This window comes from Cheilinus undulatus, unplaced genomic scaffold (genome assembly GCF_018320785.1).
Source record: "Cheilinus undulatus unplaced genomic scaffold, ASM1832078v1 Contig10, whole genome shotgun sequence".
NCBI classification, from domain to species: Eukaryota; Metazoa; Chordata; class Actinopteri; order Labriformes; family Labridae; genus Cheilinus; species Cheilinus undulatus.
Window position 1 is genome coordinate 76,290 of NW_024571677.1, and position 27,455 is coordinate 103,744.

General features: G+C 38.1%; 1 protein-coding gene across 2 annotated transcripts; it reads left to right on the top strand.

The window, feature by feature from the left end:
• Positions 1–16: 16 nt before the first annotated feature.
• LOC121506610 (caspase-3-like) lies at positions 17–27,455 on the top strand. 2 transcript variants are annotated; one of them, XM_041782418.1, is made up of 7 exons: positions 17–99; positions 22,757–22,840; positions 24,161–24,327; positions 24,445–24,573; positions 25,189–25,364; positions 25,523–25,640; positions 27,220–27,455. In XM_041782418.1, exons 2-7 carry the CDS (start codon positions 22,764–22,766, stop codon positions 27,453–27,455), a joined length of 903 nt encoding a protein of 300 aa, XP_041638352.1. In that variant the 5' UTR covers positions 17–99; positions 22,757–22,763. The 2 variants fall into 2 exon arrangements, with proteins under 2 accessions (XP_041638352.1, XP_041638353.1); XM_041782419.1 differs by having other exon boundaries at positions 33–99; positions 22,760–22,840.

Here is a 27,455-nt window from a genome sequence, read left to right on the forward strand (position 1 = left end):
CTCCAGGCTGTACAACATAACTACGTCGTTATGTAGAGAAGTGAAGAAGGAAGAGACCTGCTAACTAAGGATTTATCCACCAACGTCTGTATAAAAAAGGTACGTTTATTTTACATGTTTATTCAGTCATTAGGAACGGTGGCTGGAGGAAATCTGACTCTGTTGGGAGGATTAGCACGACTTCATTTTAGTGATTTAACCGGAATAACGAGTTTTCAGGTGTCTGTGAACGTTAAAGCTGTTAATGGGCGTCTGTGAATTACCAAGCTAAAGTTAGCGGACGAACTAAACCTGTTTAAATTCTTCATTTCTTTTTTTATTAAATCATTTATGAGTTTTACTGGCCTAATATCTTACCTGAGGGATTTAAAGTGACAGTATAACAGGTTTAAATGAATGTCGGTAAACTGACTGATATGAGAATCTGTTTAAACCACATTTAGCCAAATCACCGTTAGAGATTAAATATTGAACCTGTTAAACATTACTATTATAACCCTGACTATGTTAAACATTACTATTATAACCCTGACTATGTTAAACATTACTATTATAACCCTGACTATGTTAAACATTACTATTATAACCCTGACTATGTTAAACATTATTATTATAACCCTGACTATGTTAAACATTACTATTATAACCCTGACTATGTTAAACATTACTATTATAACCCTGACTATGTTAAACATTACTATTATAACCCTGACTATGTTTAACATTATTATTATAACCCTGACTATGTTAAACATTACTATTATAACCCTGACTATGTTAAACATTATTATTATAACCCTGACTATGTTAAACATTACTATTATAACCCTGACTATGTTTAACATTACTATTATAACCCTGACTATGTTAAACATTACTATTATAACCCTGACTATGTTAAACATTACTATTATAACCCTGACTATGTTTAACATTATTATTATAACCCTGACTATGTTAAACATTACTATTATAACCCTGACTATGTTTAACATTACTATTATAACCCTGACTATGTTTAACATTACTATTATAACCCTGACTATGTTAAACATTACTATTATAACCCTGACTATGTTAAACATTACTATTATAACCCTGACTATGTTTAACATTATTATTATAACCCTGACTATGTTAAACATTACTATTATAACCCTGACTATGTTAAACATTACTATTATAACCCTGACTATGATTAACATTACTATTATAACCCTGACTATGTTAAACATTACTATTATAACCCTGACTATGTTTAACTTTATTCTTATAACCCTGACTATGTTAAACATTACTATTATAACCCTGACTATGTTAAACATTACTATTATAACCCTGACTATGTTAAACATTATTATTATAACCCTGACTATGTTAAACATTATTATTATAACCCTGACTATGTTAAACATTATTATTATAACCCTGACTATGTTAAACATTACTATTATAACCCTGACTATGTTAAACATTACTATTATAACCCTGACTATGTTTAACATTATTATTATAACCCTGACTATGTTAAACATTACTATTATAACCCTGACTATGTTAAACATTATTATTATAACCCTGACTATGTTAAACATTACTATTATAACCCTGACTATGTTTAACATTATTATTATAACCCTGACTATGTTAAACATTACTATTATAACCCTGACTATGTTAAACATTGTTATTATAACCCTGACTATGTTAAACATTGTTATTATAACCCTGACTATGTTAAACATTGTTATTATAACCCTGACTATGTTAAACATTACTATTATAACCCTGACTATGTTAAACATTATTATTATAACCCTGACTATGTTAAACATTACTATTATAACCCTGACTATGTTAAACATTACTATTATAACCCTGACTATGTTTAACATTATTATTATAACCCTGACTATGTTAAACATTGTTATTATAACCCTGACTATGTTAAACATTATTATTATAACCCTGACTATGTTAAACATTACTATTATAACCCTGACTATGTTAAACATTATTATTATAACCCTGACTATGTTAAACATTGTTATTATAACCCTGACTATGTTAAACATTATTATTATAACCCTGACTATGTTAAACATTGTTATTATAACCCTGACTATGTTAAACATTATTATTATAACCCTGACTATGTTTAACATTATTATTATAACCCTGACTATGTTAAACATTATTATTATAACCCTGACTATGTTAAACATTATTATTATAACCCTGACTATGTTAAACATTATTATTATAACCCTGACTATGTTAAACATTACTATTATAACCCTGACTATGTTAAACATTATTATTATAACCCTGACTATGTTAAACATTATTATTATAACCCTGACTATGTTAAACATTACTATTATAACCCTGACTATGTTAAACATTGTTATTATAACCCTGACTATGTTAAACATTATTATTATAACCCTGACTATGTTAAACATTACTATTATAACCCTGACTATGTTAAACATTACTATTATAACCCTGACTATGTTAAACATTGTTATTATAACCCTGACTATGTTAAACATTACTATTATAACCCTGACTATGTTAAACATTGTTATTATAACCCTGACTATGTTAAACATTATTATTATAACCCTGACTATGTTAAACATTATTATTATAACCCTGACTATGTTAAACATTACTATTATAACCCTGACTATGTTAAACATTATTATTATAACCCTGACTATGTTAAACATTACTATTATAACCCTGACTATGTTAAACATTACTATTATAACCCTGACTATGTTAAACATTATTATTATAACCCTGACTATGTTAAACATTATTATTATAACCCTGACTATGTTAAACATTACTATTATAACCCTGACTATGTTAAACATTACTATTATAACCCTGACTATGTTAAACATTGTTATTATAACCCTGACTATGTTAAACATTGTTATTATAACCCTGACTATGTTAAACATTGTTATTATAACCCTGACTATGTTAAACATTGTTATTATAACCCTGACTATGTTAAACATTCATGACTACACAGTGGTTACCAAAGACTCCATGCTCCTCTGTGTCTATCAGTTTCAATATGAGTCCTGATGGCTATAAACACACCTTCACCTTTGACACTGACCTCAATAATACAGTTAAGAATGAACTAAACAGGAATAATTATAAAATGAAACATGAATCCCATGGGACAAGAAGATCAAATATGAAGGTATATTTCAGTAACACTCCCCCCAAACATCCTCCTCCACCTGGACTAATGTCTGAAATCATGATTGTGAATTTCTGGATTTCTTTGGTTTAGATTTAAAGTTTTCATTGATGAACAATAGAACTATGATAGGAGCAGTTCACCTGAACTACAGAGGAAAGAAATCCCCTAATGAGTCACCTCACAGTGAGTCAGTCTCACCTGGACAGGTAGGTGATTATACTACAGCTCAGTTAAAGTCTAGTTTACTCCAGCAGTTAAGTACTAGTTCACTACAACAGATAAGGACTAGTTCACTACAACAGATAAGGACTAGTTCACTACAACAGATGAGGACTAGTTCACTACAACAGTTAGAGGACTAGTTCACTACAACAGTTAAAGGACTAGTTCACTACAACAGTTAGAGGACTAGTTCACTACAACAGTTAAGGACTAGTTCACTACAACAGTTAAGGACTAGTTCACTACAACAGTTAAAGGACTAGTTCACTACAACAGTTAGAGGACAAGTTCACTACAACAGTTAAGGACTAGTTCACTACAACAGTTAAGGACTAGTTCACTACAACAGTTAAGGACTAGTTCACTACAACAGTTAAATGACTAGTTCACTACAGCACTTAGAGGACTAGTTCACTACAACAGTTAAGGACTAGTTCACTACAACAGTTAAAGGACTAGTTCACTACAGCAGTTAGAGGACTAGTTCACTACAACAGTTAAGGACTAGTTCACTACAACAGTTAAAGGACTAGTTCACTACAACAGTTAAAGGACTAGTTCACTACAACAGTTAGAGGACTAGTTCACTACAACAGTTAAGGACTAGTTCACTACAACAGTTAAGGACTAGTTCACTACAACATTTAAAGGACTAGTTCACTACAGCAGTTAGAGGACTAGTTCACTACAACAGTTAAGGACTAGTTCACTACAACAGTTAAAGGACTAGTTCACTACAGCAGTTAGAGGACTAGTTCACTACACCAGGGACTAGTTCACTACAACCGTTAACGTCTAGTGCACGACAACAGTTAGAGGACTAGTTCACTACAACAGTTAAAGGAATAGTTCACTACAAAAGGTAAAGGACTAGTTCACTACAACAGTTAAGGACTAGTTCACTACAACAGTTAAGGACTAGTTCACTACAACAGTTAAGGACTAGTTCACTACAACAGTTAAGGACTAGTTCACTACAACAGTTAAAGGACTAGTTCACTACAACAGTTAAGGACTAGTTCACAACAACAGTTAGAGGACTAGTTCACTACAACAGTTAGAGGACTAGTTCACTACAACAGTTAGAGGACTAGTTCACTACAACAGTTAAAGGACTAGTTCACTACAACAGTTAGAGGACTAGTTCACTACAACAGTTAGAGGACTAGTTCACTACAACAGTTAGAGGACTAGTTCACTACAACAGTTAGAGGACTAGTTCACTACAACAGTTAAGGACTAGTTCACAACAACAGTTAGAGGACTAGTTCACTACAACAGTTAGAGGACTAGTTCACTACAACAGTTAAGGACTAGTTCACAAAAACAGTTACAGGTCTACTTCACTACAACAGTTAAATGACTAGTTCAATACAACAGTTATAGGTCTAGTTCTCTACAACAGTTAGAGGACTAGTTCACTACAACAGTTAGAGGACTAGTTCACTACAACAGTTAAAGGACTAGTTCACTACAACAGTTAAGGCCTAGTTAACTACAACAGGTAGAGGACTAGTTCACTACAACAGTTAGAGGACTAGTTCACGACAACAGTTAGAGGACTAGTTCACTACAACAGTTAAGGACTAGTTCACTACAAAAGTTAAAGGACTAGTTCACTACAGCAGTTAGAGGACTAGTTCACTACAACAGATGAGGACTAGTTCACTACAACAGTTAAGGACTAGTTCACTACAACAGTTAAAGGACTAGTTCACTACAACAGTTAGAGGACTAGTTCACTACAACAGTTAAGGACTAGTTCACTACAACAGATGAGGACTAGTTCACTACAACAGTTAAAGGACTAGTTCACTACAGCAGTTAGAGGACTAGTTCACTACAACAGTTAAGGACTAGTTCACTACAACAGTTAAAGGACTAGTTCACTACAGCAGTTAGAGGACTAGTTCACTACAACAGTTAAGGACTAGTTCACTACAACAGTTAAAGGACTAGTTCACTACAACAGTTAAAGGACTAGTTCACTACAACAGTTAGAGGACTAGTTCACTACAACAGTTAAGGACTAGTTCACTACAACAGTTAAGGACTAGTTCACTACAACAGTTAAAGGACTAGTTCACTACAACAGTTAGAGGACTAGTTCACTACAACAGTTAAGGACTAGTTCACTACAACAGTTAAAGGACTAGTTCACTACAGCAGTTAGAGGACTAGTTCACTACAACAGTTAAGGACTAGTTCACTACAACAGTTAAGGACTAGTTCACTACAACAGTTAAAGGACTAGTTCACTACAACAGTTAAGGACTAGTTCACTACAACAGTTAGAGGACAAGTTCACTACAACAGTTAGAGGACTAGTTCACTACAACAGTTAGAGGACTAGTTCACTACAACAGTTAGAGGACTAGTTCACTACAACAGTTAAAGGACTAGTTCACTACAACAGTTAAGGACTAGTTCACAACAACAGTTAGAGGACTAGTTCACTACAACATTTAAAGGACTAGTTCACTACAACAGTTAGAGGACTAGTTCACTACAACAGTTAAGGACTAGTTCACTACAAAAGTTAAAGGACTAGTTCACTACAGCAGTTAAAGGACTAGTTCACTACAACAGTTAAGGACTAGTTCACTACAACAGTTAAAGGACTAGTTCACTACAGCAGTTAGAGGAATAGTTCACTAAAACAGTTAAGGACTAGTTAAATACAACAGTTAAGGACTATTTCACTACAACAGTTACAGGACTAGTTCACTACAACAGTTAAGGACTAGTTCACTACAACAGTTAAAGGACTAGTTCACTACAACAGTTAAAGGACTAGTTCACTACAACAGTTAAGGACTAGTTCACTACAACAGTTAGAGGACTAGTTCACTACAACAGTTAAGGACTAGTTCACTACAACAGTTAAGGACTAGTTCACTACAACAGTTAAGGACTAGTTCACTACAACAGTTAGAGGACTAGTTCACTACAACAGTTAAGGACTAGTTCACTACAGCAGTTAAGGACTAGTTCACTACAGCAGTTAAGGACTAGTTCACTACAACAGTTAAAGGACTAGTTCACTACAACAGTTAAGGACTAGTTCACTACAACAGTTAGAGGACTAGTTCACTACAACAGTTAAGGACTAGTTCACTACAACAGTTAAAGGACTAGTTCACTACAACAGTTAAGGACTAGTTCACTACAGCAGTTAAGGACTAGTTCACTACAACAGTTAGAGGACTAGTTCACTACAACAGTTAAGGACTAGTTCACTACAACAGTTAAGGACTAGTTCACTACAACAGTTAAGGACTAGTTCACTACAACAGTTAAGGACTAGTTCACTACAACAGTTAGAGGACTAGTTCACTACAACAGTTAAGGACTAGTTCACTACAACAGTTAAAGGACTAGTTCACTACAACAGTTAGAGGACTAGTTCACTACAACAGTTAAGGACTAGTTCACTACAACAGTTAGAGGACTAGTTCACTACAACAGTTAAGGACTAGTTCACTACAACAGTTAAAGGACTAGTTCACTACAACAGTTAAGGACTAGTTCACTACAACAGTTAAAGGACTAGTTCACTACAACAGTTAAGGACTAGTTCACTACAACAGTTAGAGGACTAGTTCACTACAACAGTTAAAGACTAGTTCACTACAGTTAAGGACTAGTTCACTACAGCAGTTAAGGACTAGTTCACTACAACAGTTAAAGGACTAGTTCACTACAACAGTTAGGACTAGTTCACTACAACAGTTAGAGGACTAGTTCACTACAACAGGACTAGTTCACTACAACAGTTAAAGGACTAGTTCACTACAACAGTTAAGGACTAGTTCACTACAGCAGTTAAGGACTAGTTCACTACAACAGTTAGAGGACTAGTTCACTACAACAGTTAAGGACTAGTTCACTACAACAGTTAAGGACTAGTTCACTACAACAGTTAAGGACTAGTTCACTACAACAGTTAAGGACTAGTTCACTACAACAGTTAGAGGACTAGTTCACTACAACAGTTAAGGACTAGTTCACTACAACAGTTAAAGGACTAGTTCACTACAACAGTTAAGGACTAGTTCACTACAACAGTTAGAGGACTAGTTCACTACAACAGTTAAGGACTAGTTCACTACAGCAGTTAAGGACTAGTTCACTACAGCAGTTAAGGACTAGTTCACTACAACAGTTAAAGGACTAGTTCACTACAACAGTTAAGGACTAGTTCACTACAACAGTTAGAGGACTAGTTCACTACAACAGTTAAGGACTAGTTCACTACAACAGTTAAAGGACTAGTTCACTACAACAGTTAAAGGACTAGTTCACTACAGCAGTTAAGGACTAGTTCACTACAGCAGTTAAGGACTAGTTCACTACAACAGTTAGAGGACTAGTTCACTACAACAGTTAAGGACTAGTTCACTACAACAGTTAAGGACTAGTTCACTACAACAGTTAAGGACTAGTTCACTACAACAGTTAAGGACTAGTTCACTACAACAGTTAGAGGACTAGTTCACTACAACAGTTAAGGACTAGTTCACTACAACAGTTAAAGGACTAGTTCACTACAACAGTTAGAGGACTAGTTCACTACAACAGTTAAGGACTAGTTCACTACAACAGTTAGAGGACTAGTTCACTACAACAGTTAAGGACTAGTTCACTACAACAGTTAAAGGACTAGTTCACTACAACAGTTAAGGACTAGTTCACTACAACAGTTAAAGGACTAGTTCACTACAACAGTTAAGGACTAGTTCACTACAACAGTTAGAGGACTAGTTCACTACAACAGTTAAGGACTAGTTCACTACAGCAGTTAAGGACTAGTTCACTACAGCAGTTAAGGACTAGTTCACTACAACAGTTAAAGGACTAGTTCACTACAACAGTTAAGGACTAGTTCACTACAACAGTTAGAGGACTAGTTCACTACAACAGTTAAGGACTAGTTCACTACAACAGTTAAAGGACTAGTTCACTACAACAGTTAAGGACTAGTTCACTACAGCAGTTAAGGACTAGTTCACTACAACAGTTAGAGGACTAGTTCACTACAACAGTTAAGGACTAGTTCACTACAACAGTTAAGGACTAGTTCACTACAACAGTTAAGGACTAGTTCACTACAACAGTTAAGGACTAGTTCACTACAACAGTTAGAGGACTAGTTCACTACAACAGTTAAGGACTAGTTCACTACAACAGTTAAAGGACTAGTTCACTACAACAGTTAGAGGACTAGTTCACTACAACAGTTAAGGACTAGTTCACTACAACAGTTAGAGGACTAGTTCACTACAACAGTTAAGGACTAGTTCACTACAACAGTTAAAGGACTAGTTCACTACAACAGTTAAAGGACTAGTTCACTACAACAGTTAAAGACTAGTTCACTACAACAGTTAAAGGACTAGTTCACTACAGCAGTTAGAGGACTAGTTCACTACAACAGTTAAAGACTAGTTCACTACAACAGTTAAAGGACTAGTTCACTACAACAGTTAAGGTCTAGTTCACTACAACAGTTAAAGGACTAGTTCACTACAACAGTTAAGGACTAATTCACTACAACAGTTAAGGTCTAGTTCACTACAACAGTTAAAGGACTAGTTCACTACAACAGTTAAGGTCTAGTTCACTACAACAGTTAAAGGACTAGTTCACTACAACAGTTAAAGGACTAGTTCACTACAGCAGTTAGAGGACTAGTTCACTACAACAGTTAAAGACTAGTTCACTACAACAGTTAAAGGACTAGTTCACTACAACAGTTAAGGTCTAGTTCACTACAACAGTTAAAGGACTAGTTCACTACAACAGTTAAGGACTAGTTCACTACAACAGTTAAAGGACTAGTTCACTACAACAGTTAAAGACTAGTTCACTACAACAGTTAAAGGACTAGTTCACTACAACAGTTAAGGTCTAGTTCACTACAACAGTTAAAGGACTAGTTCACTACAACAGTTAAAGACTAGTTCACTACAACAGTTAAGGACTAGTTCACTACAACAGTTAAGGACTAGTTCACTACAACAGTTAAAGGACTAGTTCACTACAACAGTTCAGGACTAGTTCACTACAACAGTTAAAGGACTAGTTCACTACAACAGTTAAAGGACTAGTTCACTACAACAGTTAAGGACTAGTTCACTACAACAGTTAGAGGACTAGTTCACTACAACAGTAAGGGGACTAGTTCACTACAACAGTTAAAGACTAGTTCACTACAACAGTTAAAGGACTAGTTCACTACAACAGTTAAGGACTAGTTCACTACAACAGTTAAGGACTAGTTCACTACAACAGTTAAAGGACTAGTTCACTACAACAGTTAAAGACTAGTTCACTACAACAGTTAAGGACTAGTTCACTACAACTGTAAAGGACTAGTTCACTACAACAGTTAAGGACTAGTTCACTACAACAGTTAGAGGACAAGTTCACTACAACAGTTAAGGACTAGTTCACTACAACAGTTAAGGACTAGTTCACTACAACAGTTAAGGACTAGTTCACTACAACAGTTAAAGGACTAGTTCACTACAGCACTTAGAGGACTAGTTCACTACAACAGTTAAGGACTAGTTCACTACAACAGTTAAAGGACTAGTTCACTACAGCAGTTAGAGGACTAGTTCACTACAACAGTTAAGGACTAGTTCACTACAACAGTTAAAGGACTAGTTCACTACAACAGTTAAAGGACTAGTTCACTACAACAGTTAGAGGACTAGTTCACTACAACAGTTAAGGACTAGTTCACTACAACAGTTAAGGACTAGTTCACTACAACATTTAAAGGACTAGTTCACTACAGCAGTTAGAGGACTAGTTCACTACAACAGTTAAGGACTAGTTCACTACAACAGTTAAAGGACTAGTTCACTACAGCAGTTAGAGGACTAGTTCACTACAACAGTTAAGGACTAGTTCACTACAACAGTTAAGGACTAGTTCACTACAACAGTTAGAGGACTAGTTCACTACAACAGTTAAAGGACTAGTTCACTACAAAAGTTAAAGGACTAGTTCACTACAACAGTTAAGGACTAGTTCACTACAACAGTTAAGGACTAGTTCACTACAACAGTTAAGGACTAGTTCACTACAACAGTTAAGGACTAGTTCACTACAACAGTTAAAGGACTAGTTCACTACAACAGTTAAGGACTAGTTCACAACAACAGTTAGAGGACTAGTTCACTACAACAGTTAGAGGACTAGTTCACTACAACAGTTAGAGGACTAGTTCACTACAACAGTTAAAGGACTAGTTCACTACAACAGTTAGAGGACTAGTTCACTACAACAGTTAGAGGACTAGTTCACAACAACAGTTAGAGGACTAGTTCACTACAACAGTTAGAGGACTAGTTCACTACAACAGTTAAGGACTAGTTCACAACAACAGTTAGAGGACTAGTTCACTACAACAGTTAGAGGACTAGTTCACTACAACAGTTAAGGACTAGTTCACAACAACAGTTAGAGGACTACTTCACTACAACAGTTAAAGGACTAGTTCACTACAACAGTTAGAGGACTAGTTCACAACAACAGTTAGAGGACTAGTTCACTACAACAGTTAGAGGACTAGTTCACTACAACAGTTAAAGGACTAGTTCACTACAACAGTTAAGGACTAGTTCACAACAACAGTTAGAGGACTAGTTCACTACAACAGTTAGAGGACTAGTTCACTACAACAGTTAGAGGACTAGTTCACTACAACAGTTAAGGACTAGTTCACTACAAAAGTTAAAGGACTAGTTCACTACAGCAGTTAGAGGACTAGTTCACTACAACAGATGAGGACTAGTTCACTACAACAGTTAAGGACTAGTTCACTACAACAGTTAAAGGACTAGTTCACTACAACAGTTAGAGGACTAGTTCACTACAACAGTTAAGGACTAGTTCACTACAACAGATGAGGACTAGTTCACTACAACAGTTAAAGGACTAGTTCACTACAGCAGTTAGAGGACTAGTTCACTACAACAGTTAAGGACTAGTTCACTACAACAGTTAAAGGACTAGTTCACTACAGCAGTTAGAGGACTAGTTCACTACAACAGTTAAGGACTAGTTCACTACAACAGTTAAAGGACTAGTTCACTACAACAGTTAAAGGACTAGTTCACTACAACAGTTAGAGGACTAGTTCACTACAACAGTTAAGGACTAGTTCACTACAACAGTTAAGGACTAGTTCACTACAACAGTTAAAGGACTAGTTCACTACAGCAGTTAGAGGACTAGTTCACTACAACAGTTAAGGACTAGTTCACTACAACAGTTAAAGGACTAGTTCACTACAGCAGTTAGAGGACTAGTTCACTACAACAGTTAAGGACTAGTTCACTACAACAGTTAAGGACTAGTTCACTACAACAGTTAAAGGACTAGTTCACTACAACAGTTAAGGACTAGTTCACAACAACAGTTAGAGGACTAGTTCACTACAACAGTTAGAGGACTAGTTCACTACAACAGTTAGAGGACTAGTTCACTACAACAGTTAGAGGACTAGTTCACTACAACAGTTAAAGGACTAGTTCACTACAACAGTTAAGGACTAGTTCACAACAACAGTTAGAGGACTAGTTCACTACAACAGTTAGAGGACTAGTTCACTACAACAGTTAGAGGACTAGTTCACTACAACAGTTAAGGACTAGTTCACTACAAAAGTTAAAGGACTAGTTCACTACAGCAGTTAAAGGACTAGTTCACTACAACAGTTAAGGACTAGTTCACTACAACAGTTAAAGGACTAGTTCACTACAGCAGTTAGAGGACTAGTTCACTACAACAGTTAAGGACTTGTTCAATACAACAGTTAAGGACTTGTTCAATACAACAGTTAAGGACTAGTTCACTACAACAGTTAAGGACTAGTTCACTACAACAGTTAAAGGACTAGTTCACTACAACAGTTAAAGGACTAGTTCACTACAACAGTTAAGGACTAGTTCACTACAACAGTTAGAGGACTAGTTCACTACAACAGTTAAGGACTAGTTCACTACAACAGTTAAGGACTAGTTCACTACAACAGTTAAGGACTAGTTCACTACAACAGTTAGAGGACTAGTTCACTACAACAGTTAAGGACTAGTTCACTACAGCAGTTAAGGACTAGTTCACTACAGCAGTTAAGGACTAGTTCACTACAACAGTTAAAGGACTAGTTCACTACAACAGTTAAGGACTAGTTCACTACAACAGTTAGAGGACTAGTTCACTACAACAGTTAAGGACTAGTTCACTACAACAGTTAAAGGACTAGTTCACTACAACAGTTAAGGACTAGTTCACTACAGCAGTTAAGGACTAGTTCACTACAACAGTTAGAGGACTAGTTCACTACAACAGTTAAGGACTAGTTCACTACAACAGTTAAGGACTAGTTCACTACAACAGTTAAGGACTAGTTCACTACAACAGTTAAGGACTAGTTCACTACAACAGTTAGAGGACTAGTTCACTACAACAGTTAAGGACTAGTTCACTACAACAGTTAAAGGACTAGTTCACTACAACAGTTAGAGGACTAGTTCACTACAACAGTTAAGGACTAGTTCACTACAACAGTTAGAGGACTAGTTCACTACAACAGTTAAGGACTAGTTCACTACAACAGTTAAAGGACTAGTTCACTACAACAGTTAAGGACTAGTTCACTACAACAGTTAAAGGACTAGTTCACTACAACAGTTAAGGACTAGTTCACTACAACAGTTAGAGGACTAGTTCACTACAACAGTTAAGGACTAGTTCACTACAGCAGTTAAGGACTAGTTCACTACAACAGTTAAGGACTAGTTCACTACAACAGTTAAAGGACTAGTTCACTACAACAGTTAAGGACTAGTTCACTACAACAGTTAGAGGACTAGTTCACTACAACAGTTAAGGACTAGTTCACTACAACAGTTAAAGGACTAGTTCACTACAACAGTTAAGGACTAGTTCACTACAGCAGTTAAGGACTAGTTCACTACAACAGTTAGAGGACTAGTTCACTACAACAGTTAAGGACTAGTTCACTACAACAGTTAAGGACTAGTTCACTACAACAGTTAAGGACTAGTTCACTACAACAGTTAAGGACTAGTTCACTACAACAGTTAAGGACTAGTTCACTACAACAGTTAGAGGACTAGTTCACTACAACAGTTAAGGACTAGTTCACTACAACAGTTAAAGGACTAGTTCACTACAACAGTTAAGGACTAGTTCACTACAACAGTTAGAGGACTAGTTCACTACAACAGTTAAGGACTAGTTCACTACAGCAGTTAAGGACTAGTTCACTACAGCAGTTAAGGACTAGTTCACTACAACAGTTAAAGGACTAGTTCACTACAACAGTTAAGGACTAGTTCACTACAACAGTTAGAGGACTAGTTCACTACAACAGTTAAGGACTAGTTCACTACAACAGTTAAAGGACTAGTTCACTACAACAGTTAAAGGACTAGTTCACTACAGCAGTTAAGGACTAGTTCACTACAGCAGTTAAGGACTAGTTCACTACAACAGTTAGAGGACTAGTTCACTACAACAGTTAAGGACTAGTTCACTACAACAGTTAAGGACTAGTTCACTACAACAGTTAAGGACTAGTTCACTACAACAGTTAAGGACTAGTTCACAAAAACACTTACAGGACTAGTTCACTACAACAGTTAAGGACTAGTTCACTACAACAGTTAAAGGACTAGTTCACTACAACAGTTAGAGGACTAGTTCACTACAACAGTTAAGGACTAGTTCACTACAACAGTTAGAGGACTAGTTCACTACAACAGTTAAGGACTAGTTCACTACAACAGTTAAAGGACTAGTTCACTACAACAGTTAAGGACTAGTTCACTACAACAGTTAAAGGACTAGTTCACTACAACAGTTAAGGACTAGTTCACTACAACAGTTAGAGGACTAGTTCACTACAACAGTTAAGGACTAGTTCACTACAGCAGTTAAGGACTAGTTCACTACAGCAGTTAAGGACTAGTTCACTACAACAGTTAAAGGACTAGTTCACTACAACAGTTAATGACTATTTCACTACAACATTTAGAGGACTAGTTCACTACAACAGTTAGAGACTAGTTCACTACAACAGTTAAAGGACTAGTTCACTACAACAGTTAAGGACTAGTTCACTACAGTTAAGGACTAGTTCACTACAACAGTTAGAGGACTAGTTCACTACAACAGTTAAGGACTAGTTCACTACAACAGTTAAGGACTAGTTCACTACAACAGTTAAGGACTAGTTCACTACAACAGTTAAGGACTAGTTCACTACAACAGTTAAGGACTAGTTCACTACAACAGTTAGAGGACTAGTTCACTACAACAGTTAAGGACTAGTTCACTACAACAGTTAAAGGACTAGTTCACTACAACAGTTAGAGGACTAGTTCACTACAACAGTTAAGGACTAGTTCACTACAACAGTTAGAGGACTAGTTCACTACAACAGTTAAGGACTAGTTCACTACAACAGTTAAAGGACTAGTTCACTACAACAGTTAAAGGACTAGTTCACTACAACAGTTAAAGACTAGTTCACTACAACAGTTAAAGGACTAGTTCACTACAGCAGTTAGAGGACTAGTTCACTACAACAGTTAAAGACTAGTTCACTACAACAGTTAAAGGACTAGTTCACTACAACAGTTAAGGTCTAGTTCACTACAACAGTTAAAGGACTAGTTCACTACAACAGTTAAAGACTAGTTCATTACAACAGTTAAGGTCTAGTTCACTACAACAGTTAAAGGACTAGTTCACTACAACAGTTAAGGTCTAGTTCACTACAACAGTTAAAGGACTAGTTCACTACAACAGTTAAAGGACTAGTTCACTACAGCAGTTAGAGGACTAGTTCACTACAACAGTTAAAGACTAGTTCACTACAACAGTTAAAGGACTAGTTCACTACAACAGTTAAGGTCTAGTTCACTACAACAGTTAAAGGACTAGTTCACTACAACAGTTAAGGACTAGTTCACTACAACAGTTAAAGGACTAGTTCACTACAACAGTTAGAGGACTAGTTCACTACAACAGTTAAAGGACTAGTTCACTACAACAGTTAAGGTCTAGTTCACTACAACAGTTAAAGGACTAGTTCACTACAACAGTTAAAGACTAGTTCACTACAACAGTTAAGGACTAGTTCACTACAACAGTTAAGGACTAGTTCACTACAACAGTTAAAGGACTAGTTCACTACAACAGTTCAGGACTAGTTCACTACAACAGTTAAAGGACTAGTTCACTACAACAGTTAAAGGACTAGTTCACTACAACAGTTAAGGACTAGTTCACTACAACAGTTAGAGGACTAGTTCACTACAACAGTAAGGGGACTAGTTCACTACAACAGTTAAAGACTAGTTCACTACAACAGTTAAAGGACTAGTTCACTACAACAGTTAAGGACTAGTTCACTACAACAGTTAAGGACTAGTTCACTACAACAGTTAAAGGACTAGTTCACTACAACAGTTAAAGACTAGTTCACTACAACAGTTAAGGACTAGTTCACTACAACTGTAAAGGACTAGTTCACTACAACAGTTAAAGACTAGTTCACTACAACAGTTAAAGGACTAGTTCACTACAACAGTTAAAGACTAGTTCACTACAACAGTTAAAGGACTAGTTCACTACAACAGTTAAAGACTAGTTCACTACAACAGTTAAGGACTAGTTCACTACAACTGTAAAGGACTAGTTCACTACAACAGTTAAAGACTAGTTCACTACAACAGTTAAGGACTAGTTCACTACAACAGTTAAGGACTAGTTCACTACAACAGTTAAAGACTAGTTCACTACAACAGTTAAGGACTAGTTCACTACAACAGTAAGGGGACTAGTTCACTACAACAGTTAAAGACTAGTTCACTACAACAGTTAAAGGACTAGTTCACTACAACAGTTAAGGACTAGTTCACTACAAAAGTTAAAGACTAGTTCACTACAACAGTTAAGGACTAGTTCACTACAACAGTTAAAGGACTAGTTCACTACAACAGTTAAGGACTAGTTCACTACAACAGTTAAAGGACTAGTTCACTACAACAGTTAAGGACTAGTTCACTACAACAGTTAAAGGACTAGTTCACTACAACAGTTAAAGGACTAGTTCACTACAACAGTTAAGGACTAGTTCACTACAACAGTTAAAGGACTAGTTCACTACAACAGTCAAGGACTAGTTCACTACAAAAGTTAAAGACTAGTTCACTACAACAGTTAAAGGACTAGTTCACTACAACAGTTAAAGGACTAGTTCACTACAACAGTTAAAGGACTAGTTCACTACAACAGTTAAGGACTAGTTCACTACAACAGTTAGAGGACTAGTTCACTACAACAGTTAGAGGACTAGTTCACTACAACAGTTAAGGACTAGTTCACTACAAAAGTTAGAGGACTAGTTCACTACAGCAGTTAGAGGACTAGTTCACTACAACAGATGAGGACTAGTTCACTACAACAGTTAAGGACTAGTTCACTACAACAGTTAAAGGACTAGTTCACTACGACAGTTAGAGGACTAGTTCACTACAACAGTTAAGGACTAGTTCACTACAACAGTTAAGGACTAGTTCACTACAGCAGTTAAAGGACTAGTTCACTACAGCAGTTAGAGGACTACTTCACTACAACAGTTAAGGACTAGTTCACTACAACAGTTAAAGGACTAGTTCACTACAACAGTTAGAGGACTAGTTCACTACAACAGTTAAAGGACTAGTTCACTACAACAGTTAAGGACTAGTTCACAACAACAGTTAGAGGACTAGTTCACTACAACAGTTAGAGGACTAGTTCACTACAACAGTTAAGGACTAGTTCACTACAAAAGTTAAAGGACTAGTTCACTACAGCAGTTAAAGGACTAGTTCACTACAACAGTTAAGGACTAGTTCACTACAACAGTTAAAGGACTAGTTCACTACAGCAGTTAGAGGACTAGTTCACTACAACAGTTAAGGACTTGTTCAATACAACAGTTAAGGACTTGTTCAATACAACAGTTAAGGACTAGTTCACTACAACAGTTAAAGGACTAGTTCACTACAACAGTTAAAGGACTAGTTCACTACAACAGTTAAAGGACTAGTTCACTACAACAGTTAACGACTAGTTCACTACAACAGTTAGAGGACTAGTTCACTACAACAGTTAAGGACTAGTTCACTACAACAGTTAAAGGACTAGTTCACTACAACAGTTAAGGACTAGTTCACTACAACAGTTAGAGGACTAGTTCACTACAACAGTTAAGGACTAGTTCACTACAGCAGTTAAGGACTAGTTCACTACAGCAGTTAAGGACTAGTTCACTACAACAGTTAAAGGACTAGTTCACTACAACAGTTAAGGACTAGTTCACTACAACAGTTAGAGGACTAGTTCACTACAACAGTTAAGGACTAGTTCACTACAACAGTTAAAGGACTAGTTCACTACAACAGTTAAGGACTAGTTCACTACAGCAGTTAAGGACTAGTTCACTACAACAGTTAGAGGACTAGTTCACTACAACAGTTAAGGACTAGTTCACTACAACAGTTAAGGACTAGTTCACTACAACAGTTAAGGACTAGTTCACTACAACAGTTAAGGACTAGTTCACTACAACAGTTAGAGGACTAGTTCACTACAACAGTTAAGGACTAGTTCACTACAGCAGTTAAGGACTAGTTCACTACAACAGTTAGAGGACTAGTTCACTACAACAGTTAAGGACTAGTTCACTACAACAGTTAGAGGACTAGTTCACTACAACAGTTAAAGGACTAGTTCACTACAACAGTTAAAGGACTAGTTCACTACAACAGTTAAGGACTAGTTCACTACAACAGTTAAAGGACTAGTTCACTACAACAGTTAAGGACTAGTTCACTACAACAGTTAGAGGACTAGTTCACTACAACAGTTAAGGACTAGTTCACTACAGCAGTTAAGGACTAGTTCACTACAGCAGTTAAGGACTAGTTCACTACAACAGTTAAAGGACTAGTTCACTACAACAGTTAAGGACTAGTTCACTACAACAGTTAGAGGACTAGTTCACTACAACAGTTAAGGACTAGTTCACTACAACAGTTAAAGGACTAGTTCACTACAACAGTTAAGGACTAGTTCACTACAACAGTTAGAGGACTAGTTCACTACAACAGTTAAGGACTAGTTCACTACAGCAGTTAAGGACTAGTTCACTACAACAGTTAAAGGACTAGTTCACTACAACAGTTAAGGACTAGTTCACTACAACAGTTAGAGGACTAGTTCACTACAACAGTTAAGGACTAGTTCACTACAACAGTTAAAGGACTAGTTCACTACAACAGTTAAGGACTAGTTCACTACAGCAGTTAAGGACTAGTTCACTACAACAGTTAGAGGACTAGTTCACTACAACAGTTAAGGACTAGTTCACTACAACAGGGACTAGTTCACTACAACAGTTAGAGGACTAGTTCACTACAACAGTTAAGGACTAGTTCACTACAACAGTTAGAGGACTAGTTCACTACAACAGTTAAGGACTAGTTCACTACAACAGTTAAAGGACTAGTTCACTACAACAGTTAAGGACTAGTTCACTACAACAGTTAAGGACTAGTTCACTACAACAGTTAGAGGACTAGTTCACTACAACAGTTAAGGACTAGTTCACTACAACAGTTAAAGGACTAGTTCACTACAACAGTTAAGGACTAGTTCACTACAACAGTTGAAGGACTAGTTCACTACAACAGTTAAGGACTAGTTCACTACAACAGTTAAGGACTAGTTCACTACAACAGTTAAGGACTAGTTCACTACAGCAGTTAAGGACTAGTTCACTACAGCAGTTAAGGACTAGTTCACTACAACAGTTAAAGGACTAGTTCACTACAACAGTTAAGGACTAGTTCACTACAACAGTTAGAGGACTAGTTCACTACAACAGTTAAGGACTAGTTCACTACAACAGTTAAAGGACTAGTTCACTACAACAGTTAAGGACTAGTTCACTACAGCAGTTAAGGACTAGTTCACTACAACAGTTAGAGGACTAGTTCACTACAACAGTTAAGGACTAGTTCACTACAACAGTTAAGGACTAGTTCACTACAACAGTTAAGGACTAGTTCACTACAACAGTTAAGGACTAGTTCACTACAACAGTTAAGGACTAGTTCACTACAACAGTTAGAGGACTAGTTCACTACAACAGTTAAGGACTAGTTCACTACAACAGTTAAAGGACTAGTTCACTACAACAGTTAGAGGACTAGTTCACTACAACAGTTAAGGACTAGTTCACTACAACAGTTAGAGGACTAGTTCACTACAACAGTTAAGGACTAGTTCACTACAACAGTTAAAGGACTAGTTCACTACAACAGTTAAAGGACTAGTTCACTACAACAGTTAAAGACTAGTTCACTACAACAGTTAAAGGACTAGTTCACTACAGCAGTTAGAGGACTAGTTCACTACAACAGTTAAAGACTAGTTCACTACAACAGTTAAGGACTAGTTCACTACAACAGTTAAGGTCTAGTTCACTACAACAGTTAAAGGACTAGTTCACTACAACAGTTAAAGACTAGTTCACTACAACAGTTAAGGTCTAGTTCACTACAACAGTTAAAGGACTAGTTCACTACAACAGTTAAGGTCTAGTTCACTACAACAGTTAAAGGACTAGTTCACTACAACAGTTAAAGGACTAGTTCACTACAGCAGTTAGAGGACTAGTTCACTACAACAGTTAAAGACTAGTTCACTACAACAGTTAAAGGACTAGTTCACTACAACAGTTAAAGACTAGTTCACTACAACAGTTAAAGGACTAGTTCACTACAACAGTTAAGGTCTAGTTCACTACAACAGTTAAAGGACTAGTTCACTACAACAGTTAAAGACTAGTTCACTACAACAGTTAAGGACTAGTTCACTACAACAGTTAAGGACTAGTTCACTACAACAGTTAAAGGACTAGTTCACTACAACAGTTCAGGACTAGTTCACTACAACAGTTAAAGGACTAGTTCACTACAACAGTTAAAGGACTAGTTCACTACAACAGTTAAGGACTAGTTCACTACAACAGTTAGAGGACTAGTTCACTACAACAGTAAGGGGACTAGTTCACTACAACAGTTAAAGACTAGTTCACTACAACAGTTAAAGGACTAGTTCACTACAACAGTTAAGGACTAGTTCACTACAACAGTTAAGGACTAGTTCACTACAACAGTTAAAGGACTAGTTCACTACAACAGTTAAAGACTAGTTCACTACAACAGTTAAGGACTAGTTCACTACAACTGTAAAGGACTAGTTCACTACAACAGTTAAGGACTAGTTCACTACAACAGTTAAAGGACTAGTTCACTACAACAGTTAAGGACTAGTTCACTACAACAGTTAAAGACTAGTTCACTACAACAGTTAAGGACTATTTCACTACAACAGTTAAAGGACTAGTTCACTACAACAGTTAAAGACTAGTTCACTACAACAGTTAAGGACTAGTTCACTACAACAGTTAAGGACTAGTTCACTACAACAGTTAAAGACTAGTTCACTACAACAGTTAAGGACTTGTTCAATACAACAGTTAAGGACTTGTTCAATACAACAGTTAAGGACTAGTTCACTACAACAGTTAAGGACTAGTTCAATACAACAGTTAAGGACTAGTTCACTACAACAGTTAAAGACTAGTTCACTACAACAGTTAAGGACTAGTTCACTACAACAGTTAAGGACTAGTTCACTACAACAGTTAAAGACTAGTTCACTACAACAGTTAAGGACTTGTTCAATACAACAGTTAAGGACTAGTTCACTACAACAGTTAAGGACTAGTTCACTACAACAGTTAAAGACTAGTTCACTACAACAGTTAAGGACTTGTTCAATACAACAGTTAAGGACTTGTTCAATACAACAGTTAAGGACTTGTTCAATACAACAGTTAAGGACTAGTTCACTACAACAGTTAAAGGACTAGTTCACTACAACAGTTAAAGGACTAGTTCACTACAACAGTTAAAGACTAGTTCACTACAACAGTTAAGGACTAGTTCACTACAACTGTAAAGGACTAGTTCACTACAACAGTTAAAGACTAGTTCACTACAACAGTTAAAGGACTAGTTCACTACAACAGTTAAAGACTAGTTCACTACAACAGTTAAAGGACTAGTTCACTACAACAGTTAAAGACTAGTTCACTACAACAGTTAAGGACTAGTTCACTACAACTGTAAAGGACTAGTTCACTACAACAGTTAAGGACTAGTTCACTACAACAGTTAAGGACTAGTTCACTACAACAGTTAAGGACTAGTTCACTACAACAGTTAAAGACTAGTTCACTACAACAGTTAAGGACTAGTTCACTACAACAGTAAGGGGACTAGTTCACTACAACAGTTAAAGACTAGTTCACTACAACAGTTAAAGGACTAGTTCACTACAACAGTTAAGGACTAGTTCACTACAAAAGTTAAAGACTAGTTCACTACAACAGTTAAGGACTAGTTCACTACAACAGTTAAAGGACTAGTTCACTACAACAGTTAAGGACTAGTTCACTACAACAGTTAAAGGACTAGTTCACTACAACAGTTAAGGACTAGTTCACTACAACAGTTAAGGACTAGTTCACTACAACAGTTAAGGACTAGTTCACTACAACAGTTAAAGGACTAGTTCACTACAACAGTTAAAAACTAGTTCACTACAACAGTTAAGGACTTGTTCACTACAACAGTTAAGGACTAGTTCACTACAACAGTTAAGGACTAGTTCACTACAACAGTTAAGGACTAGTTCACTACAAGAGTTAAGGACTAGTTCACTACAACAGTTAAAGGACTAGTTCACTACAACAGTTAAAGGACTAGTTCACTACAACAGTTAAGGACTAGTTCACTAGAACAGTTAAGGACTAGTTCAATACAACAGTTAATCTCTTGCTTATTTGTAGTCATTAATAATTCTGAATACAATCACTAGAATGATCTTTGCTGGTCCTGCCTGGACATGTTTTATTGGTTTTCTCGTGATCAGTAATCCTGTGCTGTAATGGTTCCTCCTGTCAACCACTTCTGAGCATCATCATCAGAGCTTTATTGATCAGTGAAATATTGTCTGATGGATCAGAGATGCTGTCCAGCCCTGCTCTAAGCCCCTTAAGTGGATAAATCTAGAGTTTTCTGAGATCATGCTCTCCTCAGCTGTCAGCTCTGTTTTCTTCTTTCTCTCTCATACCAGTAGAAACATGGCCCAGCCTGATGGTGGCGCTGACGTTCAGGGCAGTGGAGACACCGTGGATGCCCTGAAGTTCTTTTCAAAGAGGTTAGTGTTTCCTGTTTGTGCCTGAGGGTTGATCAATACTCTCAGAGGTCGGAGCTGCTCAGGCTTTAACAGACCCCTCATTCAGAGCAGAGATACTCAAGGTGAGGATCCTTTTAGCCTTATTGTAGAAATCATTCCCCATAGAGGTGAAATCTGGACCCTAGAGTGATTTATTGATAGTCCCATCAGCCGTTTGTTCCTGATGCCAGGTTTGGCTGTCAGCCTTTATTTCTGCCTGTATTCCATCAGATATGTGAACGAGAACAGGACCGATAAAAACCACTGGTTCTAGAGGAGAGGGACAAACAGGCTCAGAACTTTGTTCTTCTGTTTTACCTCAGTAAAGAGGAGATTTACATGGCTGACGTCTAACCAGCAGACGTGAAAAGACTTTTCATTCAACATTTTTCTCTCTAAATTCTGACTTCTGATGATCATATCCTGATTATTGTCACTCTGTCAGACACACTGAAATTTATTTAGATTTAATTTATTTAATCAAAGATGAGGGTAAAGTTTTCAGACTAACACTGGTATTCAGAAATAACAGTTTATCATAATATAAATTATTTGAACTTAAAGTATTTTTAAATATATTATCTCTGAATTTTGTGATTTTCTAACTTTCTCTTTAATATTTATCCTATTAAACTAAAACCTTTAAATAAATTAGTTATTAGTATGTAAAGATCAGCTGGTATTTTAGTAAATAAGCAGGATAAAATGAACAGAGGATAATGCATTTATTGAAAAAACAAACATAACTATGATCAGACTGTGCTGACAGTGAGAATCATCTAGCGTCCTCACATTTTGTCCCCTTCAGTTTTTTTATTTAAAGAGTTTTGGCTGTGTTGAATGAACAAAGCTCAACTTTGCCAGGAAATATTCCTTTTTTAAAAATGTGTAGAATCTTTGTCTCAGCTCTTTATTTTTACAGCAGTTTTAGGGACAACTGTGTTAGGATTTTAAAGGAACTCTTTAAACTGAGCATAAATGCTGGCTGTGAGAGTTAAACCATCTCTGTGTGCTCTGATCAGAATGTTCGATCTGGTCTGAAGCAGTTTTCTGACCCTGACAATGACCCAGGTTCACTGTAGATACAGGAACCATTAAACTAGCTCAGAGGTGTTCTCTCCAGGGTTTGATGGGGCAGGGTTGAGAACCACTACAAACCCATGTCCTAATACCGCCATGCTTCCTGTCCTGGTCCTCAGACCGTTTTTACAGTCGTCTGGAGTGAAGACTAACCCAGCTCTCAGAGTCTCAGCGACATGGTTCCTGTCCTTACAGAGTCTGCTTTCCTGTGGCTATTTTCAGAGCGGATGGAGGGTCTGCAGACGGAACCAAGACTTCAGAGGAGATAGACTCTCTGCCCCTCAGCAGCACTAAGACTGCAGACTCAGACCCCTACCGCTACAACATGGACTACCCCAGCCTGGGAACCTGTCTGATCATCAACAACAAGAACTTCCACCGCTCTACAAGTACACACTCCCGTTCAATAAGAACCCCAGCCTGATTTTCACACCAGGTCCAGCACAGATCTGCTGACTCAGCTAGAAGCATTTCCCTACCATGACCTCTCCGTGTTCCCTCTCCAGATATGAACACTCGTAACGGGACAGATGTGGACGGGGCCAACGCCATAAAGATCTTCTCTGGTCTGGGCTATAAGATAAGGTTTACCAACGATCAGACCGTGGACCAGATACATCAGCTGATGTTCCAAGGTAATACACTTTACTGTTTCTATGGTAACGCTCAATACGTTTGCATGCACAGCAAAGAAAAGCTACAGTCAGGGTTTAGGGTCTGTCCTGGACTACTGTTCCTGTCTCAGTTTATATTGAGAGGCCAGGATCAGGTCTGCCCCTGTCTGACGTTGGTTCCTCCAGGTGAGCTGGTCTAGGTCAGACTGAGGTCTACACATGCAGGACTACATCAGTCTTCTACCTGCTTATTCAGCAGAAATGAGAGTTTCTGTTATTTTACCTACTTTTTATCCTCCTGAGAGCTGAGCTTTAGTCTGAATACATTCTTAGTTTCTCTCCTCTTTGGGATCAGTCGGACCGGATCATTTAAGCTGTCAACAGGAAGTAGTTTAGACCGGATATGATGTTCACAAATCTCCTGAAGGCCCTGAATCTGCAGAAGATCCAGACCTGGATCCATTTTAGAGCTGTTTAGGCTGAGTGTTGTTGGGGGTCTTCAGTCTTTGAGTCAGGGATGGGGGACTCATTTACAGGACGGACCACTGGTTACCACTGTTCCCAGTGGGCTCAGCTGTCAGACTGGAGCATGTGGACCAGTAACCATGGTTCCATCTCTCTCTTTGGTGTGTCCAGTATCCCAGGAGGACCACAGCCAGAGCGCCTCATTCGCCTGTGTGCTGCTCAGTCACGGAGAAGAAGGGGGGATATACGGCACTGACGGATTTGAAAAGATAGAAAACTTCACCAGATACTTCAAAGGAGATCGCTGCAGCACTCTGGTGGGGAAACCCAAGCTGTTCTTCATCCAGGTCAGTGTCCCTCAGCAGGTACACATGATAATTCTAACACACCTGTTCATCCTGAATTAGCACTTCAGTGCTCCTTTACACATGTAGGGGCTCAGACCTGAAGCCCCGTAGAGTCTCCAAGCTAATACAGCTCTGGGTCTGGGTCTGGTCTCTTTTAGGCGTGTCGGGGCTCAGATCTGGACGGTGGGGCTATGGTTGAGACCGACAGCAGAGCAGAGCAAATAGAGAGGATTCCTGTGGAGGCGGATTTCCTTTACGCTTATTCAACTGCTCCAGGTAAGTCAGGGTGGAGGTCCACTGGTCTGGAAAAGGGGTCTACGACTTCAGCCTTTTTTTTTAACTAACTTAGACCAGTGAGGAGTCTGGTTAGAGTTTTACAAGCTTCAAAAGACAACGTCAGCTTAAAACACAAGGATGGACTGTTGGTGAAGCTGGGGATGTTGGGGCCTTCATTCCTCCATTCCCTACAATAGTAGAACACAGTTGGCAAGTTCTAGAAAAATGTGTGGAACTGAAGAGGAAAGGAAACCCCGACTCTTCTTCAGTTCTGTCAGGTCTAATATCAGTTCTGTCAGGTCTAAGATCAGTTCTGTTAGCTCTAAGATCCCTTCTGTCAGGTCTAAGATCCCTTCTGTCAGGTCTAAGATCAGTTCTGTCAGGTCTAAGATCAGTTCTGTCAGGTCTAAGATCCCTTCTGTCAGGTCTAAGATCCCTTCTGTCAGGCCTAAGATCCCTTCTGTCAGGTCTAAGATCCCTTCTGTCAGGTCTAAGATCCCTTCTGTCAGGTCTAAGATCCCTTCTGTCAGGTCTAAGATCTAAGAGGTTTTGGATAATTTTTGGAGGAGAACTCGAACCATCATGGATACTTCAGCAGAGAGCGGTACGGCTGGTCTATGATGAGGGTCCAGGCTGTTCTATGATGGGGGTCCAGGCTGTTCTATGATGAGGGTCCAGGCTGTTCTATGATGAGGGTCCAGGCTGTTCTATGATGAGGGTCCAGGCTGGTCTATGATGAGGATTCAGGCTGGTCTATGATGATGGTGCAGGCTGGTCTATGATTGAGGGTCCAGGCTGGTCTATGATGAGGATTCAGGCTGGTCTATGATGAGGGTCCAGGCTGTTCTATGATGAGGGTCCAGGCTGTTCTATGATGAGGGTCCAGGCTGGTCTATGATGAGGATTCAGGCTGGTCTATGATGAGGGTCCAGGCTGGTCTATGATGATGGTGCAGGCTGGTCTATGATTGAGGGTCCAGGCTGGTCTATGATGAGGGTCCAGGCTGTTCTATGATGAGGGTCCAGGCTGGTCTATGATGAGGATTCAGGCTGGTCCATGATGAGGGTCCAGGCTGGTCTATGATGAGGATTCAGGCTGGTCTATGATGAGGGTCCAGGCTGGTCTATGATGAGGATTCAGGCTGTTCTATGATGAGGGTCCAGGCTGGTCTGTTATGAGGGTTCAGGCTGGTCTATGATGGGTGTCCAGGCTGGTCCATAATGGGGGTCTAGCCTGGTCCATGATGGGGGTCCAGGCTGGTCCATGATGAGGGTCCAGGCTGGTCTATGATGATGGTCCAGGCTGGTCTATGATTGAGGGTACAGGCTGGTCCATGATGAAGGTCCAGGCTGGTCTATGATTGAGGGTACAGGTCGGTCCTTGATGAGGGTACAAGCTGGTCCATGATGAGAGTACATGCTGGTCTATGATGAGGGTCCAGGCTGGTCCATGATGAGGGTCCAGACTGGTCCATGATGAGGGTCCAGGCTGATCCTTGATGAGGTCCACGATCTGAACCAGGTGTTGGACTTTTTCCCCTGGATTAATCCAGAATCTAACCATGTCTGGTTCCTTTCAGGGTACTACTCCTGGAGAAACACCACCAACGGCTCCTGGTTCATGCAGGCGCTGTGTGAGATGTTGCAGCGATACAGTGGGGAGCTGGAGCTGATGCAGATCATGACCAGAGTCAACCGCAGGGTGGCCACAAACTTTGAGTCTGCCTCCAACCTTCCTGGATTCAGTGGGAAGAAACAGATCCCCTGCATCGTCTCCATGCTGACCAAAGACTTCTTCTTTCCTGTCAAATATTAA

What these genes read in the sequence shown, in the direction of transcription:
- LOC121506610 (XM_041782418.1), top strand. Translation starts at nt 22,764, where the DNA reads ATGGCCCAGCCTGATGGTGGCGCTGACGTTCAGGGCAGTGGAGACACC. An exon ending in CCAAGCTGTTCTTCATCCAG is followed by an intron (nt 25,365 to 25,522) that starts GTCAGTGTCCCT and finishes GGTCTCTTTTAG; the next exon opens with GCGTGTCGGGGCTCAGATCT. An exon ending in CGCTTATTCAACTGCTCCAG is followed by an intron (nt 25,641 to 27,219) that starts GTAAGTCAGGGT and finishes GGTTCCTTTCAG; the next exon opens with GGTACTACTCCTGGAGAAAC.